This window comes from Cyclopterus lumpus, chromosome 11, assembly GCF_009769545.1.
Source record: "Cyclopterus lumpus isolate fCycLum1 chromosome 11, fCycLum1.pri, whole genome shotgun sequence".
NCBI lineage: Eukaryota > Metazoa > Chordata > Actinopteri > Perciformes > Cyclopteridae > Cyclopterus > Cyclopterus lumpus.
In genome coordinates, this window is record NC_046976.1 from 14,929,578 (window position 1) to 14,944,773 (window position 15,196).

At 43.3% G+C, this 15,196-nt stretch overlaps 1 protein-coding gene and 1 pseudogene across 1 annotated transcript in view; both read right to left on the reverse strand.

Moving 5' to 3' along the window:
- Nucleotides 1–1,649: 1,649 nt before the first annotated feature.
- On the reverse strand, nt 1,650–2,423 carry LOC117739182 (annotated as a pseudogene).
- Nucleotides 2,424–4,039: 1,616 nt separating this feature from the next.
- LOC117739041 (FH1/FH2 domain-containing protein 3-like) overlaps nt 4,040–15,196 on the reverse strand; it is a 47,489-nt gene continuing 36,332 nt past the window's right edge. The window contains 15 exon segments of the mRNA XM_034545301.1: nt 4,040–4,132; nt 4,437–4,601; nt 4,689–4,896; nt 5,192–5,215; nt 5,357–5,561; nt 6,192–6,382; nt 6,710–6,871; nt 7,016–7,135; nt 7,984–8,166; nt 8,266–8,424; nt 9,999–10,139; nt 10,793–11,499; nt 12,126–12,141; nt 12,143–12,429; nt 13,543–13,760. Coding sequence (XP_034401192.1) covers nt 4,050–4,132; nt 4,437–4,601; nt 4,689–4,896; nt 5,192–5,215; nt 5,357–5,561; nt 6,192–6,382; nt 6,710–6,871; nt 7,016–7,135; nt 7,984–8,166; nt 8,266–8,424; nt 9,999–10,139; nt 10,793–11,499; nt 12,126–12,141; nt 12,143–12,429; nt 13,543–13,760 — 2,869 coding nt within the window. The 3' untranslated portion in view covers nt 4,040–4,049.

Sequence of the window (15,196 nt, forward strand, 5' to 3'; positions counted from 1 at the left end):
CAACTCCTCAGTGAGGAAAGGAGCTATTGGCTGTCCTAAAAGTCGCGAGAAGTCGCTCAATGAAGTCATCGCCTAATTTGCATAATTGTAACGGAAGTTGTATTGTATATAATGATATAGTAATAATATATCAATATATATATATATATATATATATATATACATATATATATACACATATATATATACATATATATATATATATATATATACATATATATATATATATATATATATATATATATATATACATATATATATATATATATATATATATATATATATATATATATATATATATATACCAATGACAAGTTGTGTGGGCGTGGCTTCTGTTCCATGATGTCGTGTTCAAAAGCACTGGCGTTCAAGATATCACACCACTATATATATAGCACTATTCTATAACATCACACCTTTAAATCCTGGAGCATTTTACATATTTAATAGAACCCACCTTTGGCTTAGAGACCTTTATTTTTGACACATTTTCAATAAAGTTGTATTACTTGTATTACCTTTTTACAAGAACGTATATAATAAAACAAATATGGAGACCTACGTTTTTCAATATTACTGGACATGACAACTTCCTTTGAAGAAATGCCTGCAGAAATCAACACAACTGGTTCAGGATTTGTTGTCTTTATTTTCCTTATGATTCAAATTTAAAGGACCTTTGCAGGTAGTCATATGAAATCAATTGGTCATCAGTGTATCTTTTACAGAATGAAGTACAGGTGCGATAAAGTAAACTATAAAGTTTGCATTCAAGCAAGACAATTCACTTTTACGTGTAATCATTAAAAACACAGTAAGTCAATCATTTTATACAAAGAAGCATAAAACAGAAAATGTCTATTTACAATAAACTAACAGAAGATCAATCTACATTTAACATAAACATAAATGCTTTTTATTGGCAGTTTGGTTAACATTTGTCTTAATACCCTGTAATGCAAATAAAGGCACTCACATTTTGGAAAGATGAGCAGTAATACGGGCACAGGTTTTATTTACACTGCTTTACAAACCAGTCTGGCCTCCTGAAGTACTCTAGTCTGCCACTAGATGGAGACAGAGACTGTGCCGGAGAAGCGTGTCGTGTTACGTGCTGCTGCATACACTTTGAGGAACAATTTCTAGATCTTCACGTTATTGTATTTTCTACAGTAAGACACGTTTAAAGTAGAACAATACAAATAAATGTGAACATGATTGTTTGTTCAATAAATCGACATATTTGGGAATGTTGCCATTAAACGTAAAGTGTGTAATGAAAAAATATTGTTGGCTATTTTAATAGTCAACAATACTTTAACACAGTATTTTAAATTTCTTTAAAATATTACAATTGTGTGGGTATGTTGCGATTTTATTGTTAATTTGGTTTAGAAAATCTTTCCGTCTCTCAGGCTTCAATGGAAGCGGTTATCGCCCCCTGCTGGTTAGGAGGCCGTATTACAAAGTAGGTCCTTTCCAATAATTGATTTCATCTTTGCTTTAATCTTGATCTTATTTGGATAAATAATATATGAACAACAATACAGTAAACAACACAAGACAGAGTTTTTATTAAAAATAATATTTTGTATTATTATTATGTTTAACTAACTTACAGTAATGAAATGGTGAAGACGACAGGTGTTTCAGAGATCTTTGAGGATGTCTGATCCATCTAGACTGGGTAGCCAGTGTGGAGGTCAACTGGCTTTTGTGCTGCGTCTGTCCCTCATATTTGTCATATTTGGCCAGTTCGAAACAGGGAGCCTAAAGAGAAGACACACGTTTAGGATTTTACTGAAACCCCATTCATAGTATATGACTCAATCTAAGACATATCGTCCAATATGATTGTTACTATGATGTGAGACTGTGTTCAGTGCTTCCGTGCATCGCGTCCCCTTCCCTCTGCCGGTATTGGTGGGAGGGGGAGTGTTTATCAGTGAGGGGGAGGCCCTTCATCATGCGTTGGTACATCAGTGCTTGTTCTGCAGGACTGTCAGGGACCAGCTTGTTGCACCAACACTTAACAAGCCTCTGTTTCACTATGATTTTCAACATATTCCATATTTAGTTTTTACACTTCACCTCCACTTATATAAACATGTCGCACTGGACTCATTCAGTATGTTGTCTCCATGTTTGAAAGCAGGGAGCTGGCAGAAAGAAAACACATATAGGCACGAGAAGGTTTAAAGTCAAGTAAATGGATTTTAAATATGGCTGCACCTTCAAGGTGGTGTTTGAAACATCATGCTCATGCTAGAAGAAACCCAGCTGTCCTCTGGGATCGATTTTCCTAGACTTCCTGGGATGTTGTGCTCTCCTTTCTTAAAAGACAGCAGCTTGTGTTTGTGACCATCACCCGCCCAGCAGGGAGGGGATCCAGTCCCCCAGAGCAGACTCATGGACATGGACATGGGGGGTAGAGACAGAACGAAAGGACTCACCATTGAACCGCACACGTATAAAAGTGAGAAGCAGTCGTGCCGTTTACTCTTTAATCCAGAGGTTGGTCAGCAGAGACGTGTTCTACTGTGTGTCCAGGAAGCAGTGAAGAAGAATGACATGCTTATTTGTTTTGTTCACTCAATGTTTTTTTAGTTGTTTTTATTATTGCAGTGTGTCTACACATTTCAAGTGAAAGTGTATGTAACTGTGGTTTAATGTTCAGCTCACCACATCATATTTATGCAGCAATATTTCCCTGTCTGTGAGAGGAGCAACAGTTTTAGCTGAGACTTGCATTATCCACAAACTTTTCAAGTTCATACAAAGTACAATGTGACCACAGAGTTCAAAGTAAATGCCCCAATACTGCTCGCCCCTCTCAGCACGGAGCAATGCTTTGAACACGCACATTTCAGTTCTGACCACATCTTTCATTTATCTTTTATTACAATTCACAGAATAGCCCCTTTTTTTACCCTTTCTCTCAGACTATAATACAAGTTTCTAAAGAAATTACAAAAATAATACATCACATGAACCGCTCTAAACATGCACACTGTAGTACTACAGTACTTAGTACCTGGCAGCTGATAAGGGCATTTACACATCTTATGCAGAATTCTCTGCATGTCCTTCAAAATAGATTATTAAAATCTTAAAAACGTCTTTCTCTTTTTGTCTTTTTACACTTTACAAACAGTTCCTCTGAGATAAATACGTCCCTTTGTCTGTGTTTTGAATCAGTCGTTCATTTCAGCTGTGTTTGTGTAAGGTGCAACATATCCCGAGCTTTGCAAATAAATATTTTGCCAAAATAAAAAAGTGAATTGTAATCAACAGTCTTTCTCGATATAACTACACCTGTGAATGTGACATTTATGAGTCATCTGAGAAGTCGGAGCTGACTGAAACTGTGCGATGGAGAAAAGGTACAATAGTGTTCTTTTTTAAATGAAAGGCACATCAGATCACATTGACCACCTTTCACGTTCCCACGCTACATAACTACACTCGTCACTTGTCAAACGTGCATACGCAGAAGCAAACATTCGCCTTTTGCAAAAGGACAATTCCTCGTGAGACTCTTTGTTTGCGGCGATCTCTTGGGATCATCTGAAACGGGATAAGAGAAGAAATCAAACTTCTTCTTCAGCCCGTTAATCTTTACATCTGAAATTCACAGCTTAAATAAATGAATTGAAAAAAAAAATTAACTCACAGTTGCAGAAACTCACAAGCAAAAATTATCCTTTTGGACAAATGCAACATTTCAAATATATGTTTGGATTTTTAAAAAAGTATCCGTTATTTTCTTCGCCAAGTTGAATACATCAGTTCTCCTTCTTCACTTCCACTTTTCCTTCAAGAATACATTTTCTTTGTGTTGCATTTAAAAAAAAAAAAAAAAAGAAACAAACGTTGCGGCTGCAGCTTCATCACTCAGACACATCAGGCAAAATTAGCAGCTGGCAAAAAACCTAAAGGGGTTTGTGACTGCTGAAATGCAACTCTGTAAAGCGTGGCAAAGGCAGACAGAGATCGATGATTGGCTGTGTCTCCACGGCAACGACGACAGGTGGGGAGAGGTTGGATGACTACATTTCTGGATCCGGAGAGTCGGAAAGTCCTAAAGCAAGAGCTTCCTCTGGGGTCAGGCCGCTCTTCAGAGTCCGCCTCACTGCGAGGAGACAAGGTTAGATACCACATGGTCACTCGTTGTACGGAGAGTAACGATGCATCTCAGTTCCATACAACATACTTATACAGTGTGAACTATAAACTAAGCTTCATAGGATATCGCTAGTGGAGTTAGTTGACTATACAATAAATCAACATAGGCCTACTGGTCTATACTAGCAACTGTTTAAAAAAAAAATGCAATAAATGTTTTTAATATTCTTTTATCTTGTCATGTTTTTATGTTCTTAGAATAAATGTGCTCGGCTATGGACTTGGGACAGAAGTAAACGTGGAGCTCTTACAGGACTTGCGGTTGGCCCTGGACCTCCTCCTCTCTCTGGGCTGGGCTCTGGTTCCTGGACCCTGAGTGGCCGACCTCACTATGCGCTCCATGATCTCGTCTGCAGAGTCGTCTCCACAGATCTGAGAGTCTTCCACGGGTGGAGTCCATGCCGGCATACTGCGACCTGAACAAAATCAGAAAAACGATTAATGCACGGACATTGTTTTTGTGTTTTGTACTGACCCTGCTAGGAACTTCCTGTCACCCTCACCTCCCCGTCCAGGCCGGGATCTTGTCCGTGTCCGAAGCCCCGGCACCCCGCTGGCCTCCTTGTCGCCGCCGCTGAGGCTGGTTCTCAGCACGGCTTTCATGTGCTCGTGCTCCGCAACGTCCTCACTGTGGCCCAAACCCGGAGGATGCTCCGCCTCCTGGCCACCGCCGGGGGCACCGTTACCGCCGCCGGAGCCATTCCGACCACACTGATGGGGAGAGACAGAGCGAAAGAGAATGAGGATATAGAAGCTTGTATTTTAAATGAATTGGGCGTTGACTCAAAACATGCCAAAAGCTGAAGCATCGAGGAAAACGAAGATTACAATTCCCACTCTACTTTATTGACATATCCACTCAAGAGGTTAAAATCATTGAAAATGAAAACTTTAAGGTAAAGTGGTCCATTTAGGGTTAGTAGTTTCATGCAGACACACACACACACGCACACACACGCACGCACGCACACACACACATGCAGGCATTCAGCACTCATGTTGATACCTCACTCTCCTCTTCATCATCAGACTACAGGGGGAAAAAAAGAGTGAAAGTCAAAGAAAGGGAAGAAGGAAAGCAGCGGTAGATTTGGAAAGAGAAGAACCAGACAATAGAGTTGAAAGTGTGTGTGTGTGTGTGTGTGTGTGTGTGTGTGAGAGTGATGCTCACAGGTGCGTTGACGTCTATGATCATCTTCCCTCGGGTCTTGTTGCGTTCTCGGTGGTCGGCTCGCTTCTGTTTCTGCTGCAGCACGCGGTCTCGGGTGGTTCGGTACTCCAGCGCAAACTCGCTGAGGATTTTACTAAACCTGTGGACGCTGACGTCTCTCACGCTGTAGGCCGGATGGCCGAGGAAAAACAGGAATGAATGGAACCTGGGAGAAGGAGAAAAAGGGGGGAAATAAAAGGTTCTTGTCAGTTTTCAAAAGTCCTTGTGGAAAACATGTTCACCAGGTGTAATGCCATCTTCATAATTGTTACAAGACTGTCTATTTTAGGTGGTTGGAGAGTTATACCCAAAGTGTTACGAGACACTAGAATTTTGACTTGAATTACTATTCTACTTACAGATTCCTAAAATTGTACATGTTAAAATACATAGTTTTAGTCTTTATTTCTTACTGAGACATTAGACATTTGGTGAAATACACCTGGAGTAATCAAGGAAAAGGAGGATCAGTCAGTAGCAGGTGTTCAGTTGCGTGTGGGAAGAAATATCTTACATCTTTTGCCAAAGCAAAACCATCATTCAAAAACTGTATACGCTCTTCTAAACATTGTATTTTTCTCATCACAACTTTCCACGCAAACACCAAATAAATAGCGCTTTCCAGCTGCCAGCTGCACACTGACGTGCTAAAAACACTATTATCTAGAGTCTTTTGTATTTTCATTTGTACCACGACTGTATATACAGACCATGAGCACAAATGCAATGTGTGTATTCTCAATACTCATTACAATATCAGACACAGTTCAGACACAAAATTGGCCTCGTCAACTACCTGTTGATGACCCTGCGGTGAACGATCTTGAGGATGATAATCCTCTCAGCGCAGTCTTTGAGGAAGTCGGACATCTTCTGCTTCAGCTGGGGCTTCATCTCATGCTTGGCGATCACCTTCAGGTGGTCCCATGAGGCTTTGCAGCGCCGCTCCATCTGGCACAGGTTCTCCTGCAGCTGGTCAAAATCCACCTGACCGGAGATGTGTTGATACAGATAATCAATGTCATTCAACTACACTGGAAAAAACATCTGGAATTCAGTGGACTCACCAAATCTCCCATCAATAGCTTAATGCTAATACAGCATTCATCATTTCAAGTTAATTCCACTTCAGTGTGCTCAAGCATGATTAGCTGGATCAATTTTACTTTTCTTTTTGGAACTAATTATTCAAGTTCACTGAAACGTGCATTTTCATGTCACCAGGGGAAGTTGCGTGTTCATATTGAACCAGCTTGAAGATGCTTTACACCGTAGCTATTCAACTTAGCATGTCCTCAAGCTTTCCAAGCGTACCTTTGCAGATCGCGTGATGGCTCCGATCTCGGAGTAGAGGTCGGTGCTCTGAGGGAAGTTCTCTACCACCACGGAGCAGGCGTGATGCAGCAGAGACTGCTTATGGACCGTGTCCTTCACCTCTGGAACCTTCTCCAAATACGCCAACTCAAAGCCTTTAGCCTGGGGCGCGTGGACATACAACCGGAGACATCATGAGCACAGAATACTCACTCTCTCCACAATCGCTACACACTACTACCGGTAGTACAAAAGTGTGTTGCCACGATGTCGCAGTGTGAGGAACCTGCAATGGTCATGACTCACATTGGTGCCATTGAGAAAGTTTCCCATGGAGAGCAGTGTGGAGAGGATGTAGCGGAGAGTCTTGTTCTTCTCCAGCTGTTCCATGCCCTCTTTCAGATCCTGCAGCGGCTCTGCAACTTCCTGAGGGGAGGAAAAGACACGCACGCACACATTATTAGTCGAGTAGATTAAAACGCCCCGAAACATGTGTTTTTCTTTGGTCTACAGGTATAAAAGCAGTGACCAGGTGCTCCTTGTCTCGCTCGTTTTGAGGTCATGACGGGCCGTCGTAAAGGCTGCGGTCTCGGTCGGCCTTCGCTTCAGGCTTCTCTTGTGTGCGTGCACGTGTGTGTGTGTGTGTGTGTGTGTGTGTGTGTGTGTGCCTGCACGGCATGTTGCCCTCCGTTAAGCCTCCCGTAACCAAACCGTCCCGACAGAGTTGAGTCGGGGGACGGGGAGTCCTCCCTGTCATGAAGATTAAAGACAACTGCATCCTGGCGGAAAGCAGTCGAGTCTACATCACGACAACGGATTGGGTTTTTTCATTCTCCAGGTTTTTCACTTTGAACTTCTCCTGGATGCATTCTTCAGCAGAGTGAAACCCGGTGCGCCAGAGGAAGACGAGGTGCCGCTAACAAGCGTGCATACTTTGTGATGATGTAACTCTGTTGATGCTTTGCGGATGTTGTACTAAAAAGGATGTTGATACTGACACGGACAACAAGAGGACACACACACACACACACATGTTGTGCACATGTTCTCAAACCTTTACGGCTGGCTTTGTCATATGTGTGTGTGTGTGTGTGTGTGTGTGTGTGTGTGTGTGTGTGTGTCTGTTTCTGCTTTGATCAAACAATTCACTCGCTGATCATGATTTTAAATGTGCGTTTGTTTAGAAACTTCCTCCGTCGGCATTCTCATGAAAATGATCTACCTCTTCTTCATCTCATTTCATCACAACAGTGCTGTCCCGCGTCTCTACAGACCTTCTGGATCGCCTCGTAGTCCATCTTGAAGGCCCAGAGTTGGAGCCTCGCAGAGAGCTCGCTGATGGAGGACAGAGTGAGGAGGAACTGCTCTGCTGAGCCCAGCGGGACATCGGGGTTGGCCAGCTGGGCCTCCTGGATCTTCTGCTTCTCCTCCTCCGTGGGGATCATCGTTAGGATTTTCTGAGGGGGAGGCAAACACCGAGCGGGATAAGGTGTCACATACAAAAGAATTTGCGGATGAGTTTCACTTCCTTCGTCTGCGTCGCCTGCACCGCTCACCTCGATGCCCTCCTTGTTGAGCGCGTACTCGTCAAAGTTCAGGATGGCCGTCTTGATGGTGCGAGGAGGAGGCAGCACCGTCAGACCGATGTTGATGGCGTTACTCCTCTTGGAATCCAAGACGATGATCTCCTGACGCTTGCCGTCCGCTGCTGTTTTCTAGTACACAGAAATACAGAGAGCGTCATAGCTTCCGCCTCTCTCTCCGTCTCTTTTGTCCGCGTGGCCTAATTCATGGGTGAGGATTACAGGGCTCATCACTCAGGTTACATTGACTGCAGCTGCATGAACTCGATGGTGAGGAGGAAGAGGAAATAGCTCCACAGTTCAGCTCACACAGTGTGTGTTTATTTGGGTGTTTGCACAAATCTACAGTAATATTGTCTCTGTATGTGAACAAATGACCTCACCAGCACTTGAGATCACTGTAAGCAATAAATGGAATATGTCAGCACATGAAAGTGCAAAGAGCTGCTTACTGCCGCTTGGAAGTTTTACACTCACCATATGAAGACTGAAAGGCTATAGTGCAACTCTAGTAGCATCTTATACTTCATGCAGTTATGATATGTAAATGACTGCCTCCATTTTTAAAGAATACTTTTTAGTGATAGAAATAACGATATTTATATTTGAGTATAGTTGTTGTTGTTGTTGTTGTTGGGGTTACTGTGTCACATATAAAATAGAGCTAATGGCAAAGAAAGAGATATCGTGTCGTGAAATAATATTTCTGTTAATGTTAGAAATCTGATTAATCATACAGGGAAAAAACTGGCAAGAGAGCAAAAAAAAGCAAACTAAATAGAATTATAGCAACCACGGAGGTAAAAACCTAAAAAAAAAAAACGGATTTGAACCTTGCAATCTCTAATCTTTAGTATCTAAAAACACATACTTAACATTCTGACGGGTAATGTTAGAAAACGACATACCCTTAACTGGAGAATCTGCTAAAACAATATCAGTAAAGTTTGCTGTGACCTCTGATGGCTTTCATATTCTGGTGTCCTCTAAGTTTCTATTCGATAGCTGCAGACCACCATCACACTGTCACACATTATGTGTAGACCAGATGCCGAGCCGAAGTGAGTTAGCAACTGGTTTTTGAAGCAGCGGATCTGGAGTTCAAAGTGTGAGAGGCCTGGTTTCAGCCCCCCCCCATTTTATCAGACCATACTTTTCTTATTTAGAGGCTTTGTGAGAATTAGGCACGATTCAAAACTCCCATGTTTGATCAGGATCAGAACAAACGGGACGCCGATTCACCCCGATATCTTTCAACAACTTTCATGTGCTGGAGATAATGGAGACCAAACCCATGGGCTTTGCAGCGGGCAGAGGCAACGTGGTTGTAAAAGAAAGAGGTCTTTCCCATAATCACAAAAAAAAAGTCACAAAATATCAGATTTTAACGTTGTCAAAAGCACCTTTGGCCACCGCTGACTCACAGAGGAAATATAAAATCCACTGTCTAAGGGCCATGAAGATTAATTTTGTAAAAATGCTGCACCACAGTTGTAAGATGCATCCTCTAACTTTTTGTAAAACCCTCAAATACTGACCAGTCCATCATCATGTGTGAGGTTAGAAGAACAAAAAAAGCCAACAGCACTTCCCTTTTGTGAATAATAGTGAGGAGGAAGTTAGTCGAGTCATAAATTCATGATCACACAGTGAGATTATAAACCAGTGTTGCAAACCTCTCTGATGCCTGTTCACTGGTTGTTTACCTTTGTCACTGGTATTTCCTTTGATTTAGACTCAAACAGGTGTTCCAGTTTGGCCGTGTCAATTTTCACCGTTTCCAGTTTGGACCAGAACGTGTCTCCCCTCCGCTTGACGTCCCTGTACTGAGAATCTGTCGGACGCACCTGATCACAAGCAGAGCACACATTGACAGCATTAGGGAGAGGCATGTGTTACGCTCCCATTAACTGCAATACATGAGCTGAATGAGAGACTCTCCACAAAAACAGCCACACATTATAGCATTGTGTTTGTGATGACTCCTTGAGCCCTTATCCGACAGGGGAGGCTTTTTTGGGGAAAAAAAATAATTCGGAGCGGCCCGACATCATTAGCGTGTTTTGTCATTGTGGTGACTTTTGCTGGATTCCCGGAGCTATGAGTTTACAAGCCGTAGTTACCATGATCTGAACAGCAAACAGCACGTCTATAGTTGTTTTCAATCATTTTTGACAAGTAAAAAATTGTCAATTTAGTCATTGACAAAATGTATTATGCTACACTTTATTCAGTGTGTCACAGTTATTCCAGTGAGCCAGCATGCACAATAGCCAAAATGGAACAGGGACATAATCAATATTATTAAATACACCTGTGTTTATCCTGCAATGACATGTTTGATATGGTAAGTACAGATACTGTAATTAATTGAGTGTTTAAAGAAGTTGTGTGACACTTTGCCTTCAGTTACCATCTTCTGGATGAATGACGTGTGCCAGGAAGTAAAAAGAGAGATCGCCGTAAACCGGTTGATGGACGTGATTGTATCTTGACTCACCTCGCTCCAGAAGAGCCTGATTGTCTTCTTCTTCTTATTGAAAAGTGGCGGCTCCGGGGGAGGAGGCACTGGAATCGAGGAGCTAAAGGTTGGCCGCGGCATCATCCCAATCAAGGGAGGGGGTGGGGGGCAGCCGCCTAGCATGGGTGGGGGTGGAGGGAAGCGGGGGAGGCAGGGTGGAGGAGGCGGCGGGGGTGGGTGGTCACTGCATCCTCCCATCAACACAGCATCCAGAATGTCTTTGTCGTCTTCCTCCGTCAGGTCGGTGAAGTTGATGTCCCCGATGCGCAGCTCTCGAGGGCTGGCCAGGAGCTGGTCCCAGATCGTGTCCGATTCCTTTTTGGGTGGGGGAGGTGGGGGAGGAGGGGGCTCGTTGGCCGGGACACTCGGGAGAGGGGGGCTCGAACCGAGGTCCTTGATCAACTCTCCAAACCGCTCGGCGAAGGGTCGGATGGTCCTGTGGAGGTCTGATTTGTCAGCCTTGTGGTCGCCCTCCGGGTCGTCGCCCTGTTGCACATCAGCGTCCCCCTGAGTTTCTTTGTCCTCCTCCCCCTCTCCTTTCTCCTTCTCCTTCTCCACATCCTCTTCTTCATCCTTCTCCTCCTCATCACTGGGCTTCTTGTTCTGGGAGTACAGCATGTCCAGCATGAAGAGCTTGCTGTTGAGGAGTTTGCTGCACTGGCCGTTCACCTCTGGCTCCTTAAAGCCTGAGAATGAGGTTGACGGGTTAAGAGGAGAGAGACAGAAGAAAGAGTGCACTTAAATAGGCAATAATACTAGCATTATGTCTTTCAGGGTGGAGCTTTTTATTTAAATCAGGAAATAATAACTTTGATCATGTAATCAGGGATATATGGGTTTGGGCTTGAGACCTACATTGTGTTAACTCAAGCCTGCAAAACAAACTGGACGTGTGGAGTTTGAAAGAAGATGGAGTTCAGGAGGCAGGAAGGCTCTACTGAAGTAGGTGAGTGAGTTGTATTATGGGAACTGTAGTATTGATGAATTAAACAGTCGATACGACTTGCTTGACACAACACATTTAAAAATACTAAAAAGACTTGACTCACCAAAACATGTCTGCTCCAGTAAACTGGGAGCAGAATTACACCCACTCATCAAAACATTGATTTATAGCATTACTGGTGGTTAGATATTCCACAGTGCCACATTAAACCTGACTGTAATGGTGTAAACAACTGTTTGATTAAAGGTTATGTTTTATATCACAAAAATCCAGTTTAACAGGCAATAGTGCCACATTAGTTGAGAATAGCCTAATCTTAAATAACGGCAACTGAATAAAATAATGTTGCCGTCCAAAACTACCCACCATTGTCATTGCCCCCCCCGCTCCTCTCTCTCCAGAGTGCTGCTGGCGGAGGAGATGCTGGAGGCCGAGCAGTTGTCCTTCTCATTCACTTCCTCATTCTGGCGTTCTTTGTCGCTGAGGATGCCGCTGTCCTCCTCTGCCTCCTCTTTCTCCTTCTCCGGTTCCTGCTCAAACTCTTCCTCCTCCTTTTCTGCCGCTGCTTCCTCCTGTGCTTCCTCCTCTTTCTGTTCCTCCTCCTCCTCCTCTTCAGCAGTGGCTTCTTGTTCCTCTGACTCGACACTGGCACTGGAGTCTTCAGCCTCTGCTGTTAAAATGTAAACAAAAAAAAAACGGTCTTTCTTTATTCTCTAAAGTGCCCATTGACGATATATATGCAGTGAAATACAGTCTGAAACATGTGACGTGGCCGTCTTTGATTGCTGCACATTGGGCGCCCCACACTAATAAGAAAAACATACACCCATACACTAATGTAAACAATATGGCAGGTACAGAAAGCCAGGCTGTTTTAGGACCAGGATATGGACAGGAAATGAAGGATTAAGTTCCTGTTTGTGTCAAAACACACACACAAACACGTAACTCCACAGTACAGCCCATGCAGTGATGCACGCAGGGTTAGAATAACACGACGCCGTCAGGCCTCCAACACTCTGCTCAGTAAGCTACAGTACCTCAGCTCATGGCCGTGCATGCGCTCAGCTCCAAAACAAGGCTTTTTTTCTTACACAAGCTGTTTTGGACTTTTTCAAAAAGGTCTTTCAAAAACCCATTTGACCTTTTCACCCATATCCTCTCTCTCTCTCTGTGTGTTATTTTCAGTATTTTCCTGTGCCGTCTCGCCCCTTTGCTGCAAACTGAAACAATTTAATGTTAAGAATGATCGCTCCGGGGCACACTTTAGTGACGACCTTCTGGTTTTATTATAAGTATTAACCATTAGATTCAAAGTCATACAAATGCTTTTACGTCTTTGTTTTTATTGCTATTTATGTCATGTCATTTTTTCAGAAATGGCCATCCAATGTATTTACATGTAGTGACGTAGTCCTTGTTAGAGGTGGAATCCATCATTCTCACGCTGGATTCAGATTGTCTGCTATCAAGCAGGAAGCCATGCGTTTATGTAATTCATCGTTACTGCAGTTTTATCTCATTGTTATTAGCGCTGACAGAAATCGCTCATCTAAATAATAGTGTTCACAGTGAATATTAGTGTGTGGTTGCAATGTTTATAACAATACTAGCAGGAAAAACAATCACAATCCTTGGAGCCGCAGTTATATTGAATGCTATTGTATATTTGAAACACAAAACCTAAGAGGTGGCATTTGGCTACGATTAGTTGACTCCATGTGAGTCTTACCCTCAAAACATTTTTTAAATTGTTAATAACCCATATCCTCAGTTGTCCTACCAGTCTCAGAGGGCGGGTAGGGGGTGGCGGGGGTCTCGGCCTCGAGGTCAGCCTCTGCGTCCTCCTGGGAGGCGAAGGAGGACGGGGTGCTGCTGCGCGATGACGAGGGCCAGGCCTCCGCGGGTTCAAAGGTCAGGTTGAGGTCAGGGCGAGTCCTCGGCGCCCGTACGTGCTCCCTCTCGAACTCCTCCGCCGCCAGACGCTCTACGTTCTTGTACCTGAGAGAGAAGGAGCGAGAGGGAGGATCAATGTCCTGCAGTCGAGAGTTCCAGCATCCTGCTCCCCCCTCCTCTCCTCCCCCATCGCGCTAAATGCTCAGCGATCACCAGCAGTCCAAATGTGCAACCGGAGGGAGTTTGAATAAGAAGAAGAAGAAGAAGAAGAAGAAGAGGCAGCGTTAGGGAGGAGGGGGGGAAAGAGGAAAGGAGAACGATAGGAGAGAAGAATGGGAGAGATGGTGAGAAGTTCATGCTGGCTGCTGGAAGGCCAAACATCAGAAGTGAATCAGAGTAAACCTGTTCAAGATGTGCCTCAATCAGCTCTCCTGCCTTGTCTTTTTCCTCTAACCGTCCTTTGCTCTCTTTCTCATCCTACCAAACTTCACCACTCAACCTGCCGGCCAGAACAAAAATTAAAAGGGCACTGAGTCAACCCTTTCTCTCTCTCTCTCCTTCTCTAACCCCTCCTCTTTCCCACCATACCATGAATGTGTAGAGCTTCTGTTCGGGGTTCATTAGCATCAGACCACTTCAGAGGTCTGAGGAAACTGAATACCAACATTAGTCTATGTGTGTGTGTGTGTGTGTGTGTGTGAATAAGAGTCGAGCAGAGCGAGTTAGTCAACTGTGTGTTGTGTGCTTGGACCAATAACCGTCAATATGCTCCATGTCGTTACAAAAATGTCTTTAAAAAATGTCTTTAAAATAAATTAAAGGAGTTGAGTTTGCAAAACAGATCACTCAAAGAATTTACGTCTATAAATGACAGAAACATTGACCTGAAAACCTGTCATGAGTGATACCGTGAATGACGATGATATAATATGGATTGTCATTAATTCTTTTGTATGCAGTGGCAATATTTGCGACACGCTTCAGGAATCCAGCTTTTGTCCAACTCTAGTTGCACGCCATTGACAATAATTTGTCTAAGTGGTCTGATATTAAGGCCATCATATTTCATAGTCCTTTTGGTCCAGGTGTTACAGTGCTGTATCTTGTCCGACCCTCAGAGAAGTCATCAACCTCTCCAGTGGATAGCAGCTCATCTCACTCATCTCACTTTCTATCCCTCTCTGTCTTGTGCTAGTTTCCTCCTTCTGTTGATGAATAAAACTGCTATTTTTTTCCCGTCTTTCTTTCACCCCCCCACCCCCCCCCCCCCCCCCCCCCCCCCCTTCATTTCTTACCACTCTCACAATGTGTTGTATTGTATCAACGGTGCTTTACATTGAGGTTGAAAGAGGTTTGAGCCCAGTACACAATATGGGGTAATTGTTTTCAGGTTTAAGAGGTTGAGGAGATGCTGAATCACTTGAAGTGAGTCTGTTCAGTCCTGAATCGGATTGTGACCTCACCCTCTTGGGTAAATCCCATCGTGATTCCCATTTGCACACAAATATATATTTATTAGCCTCGTTAAAAACTCTTTGTGT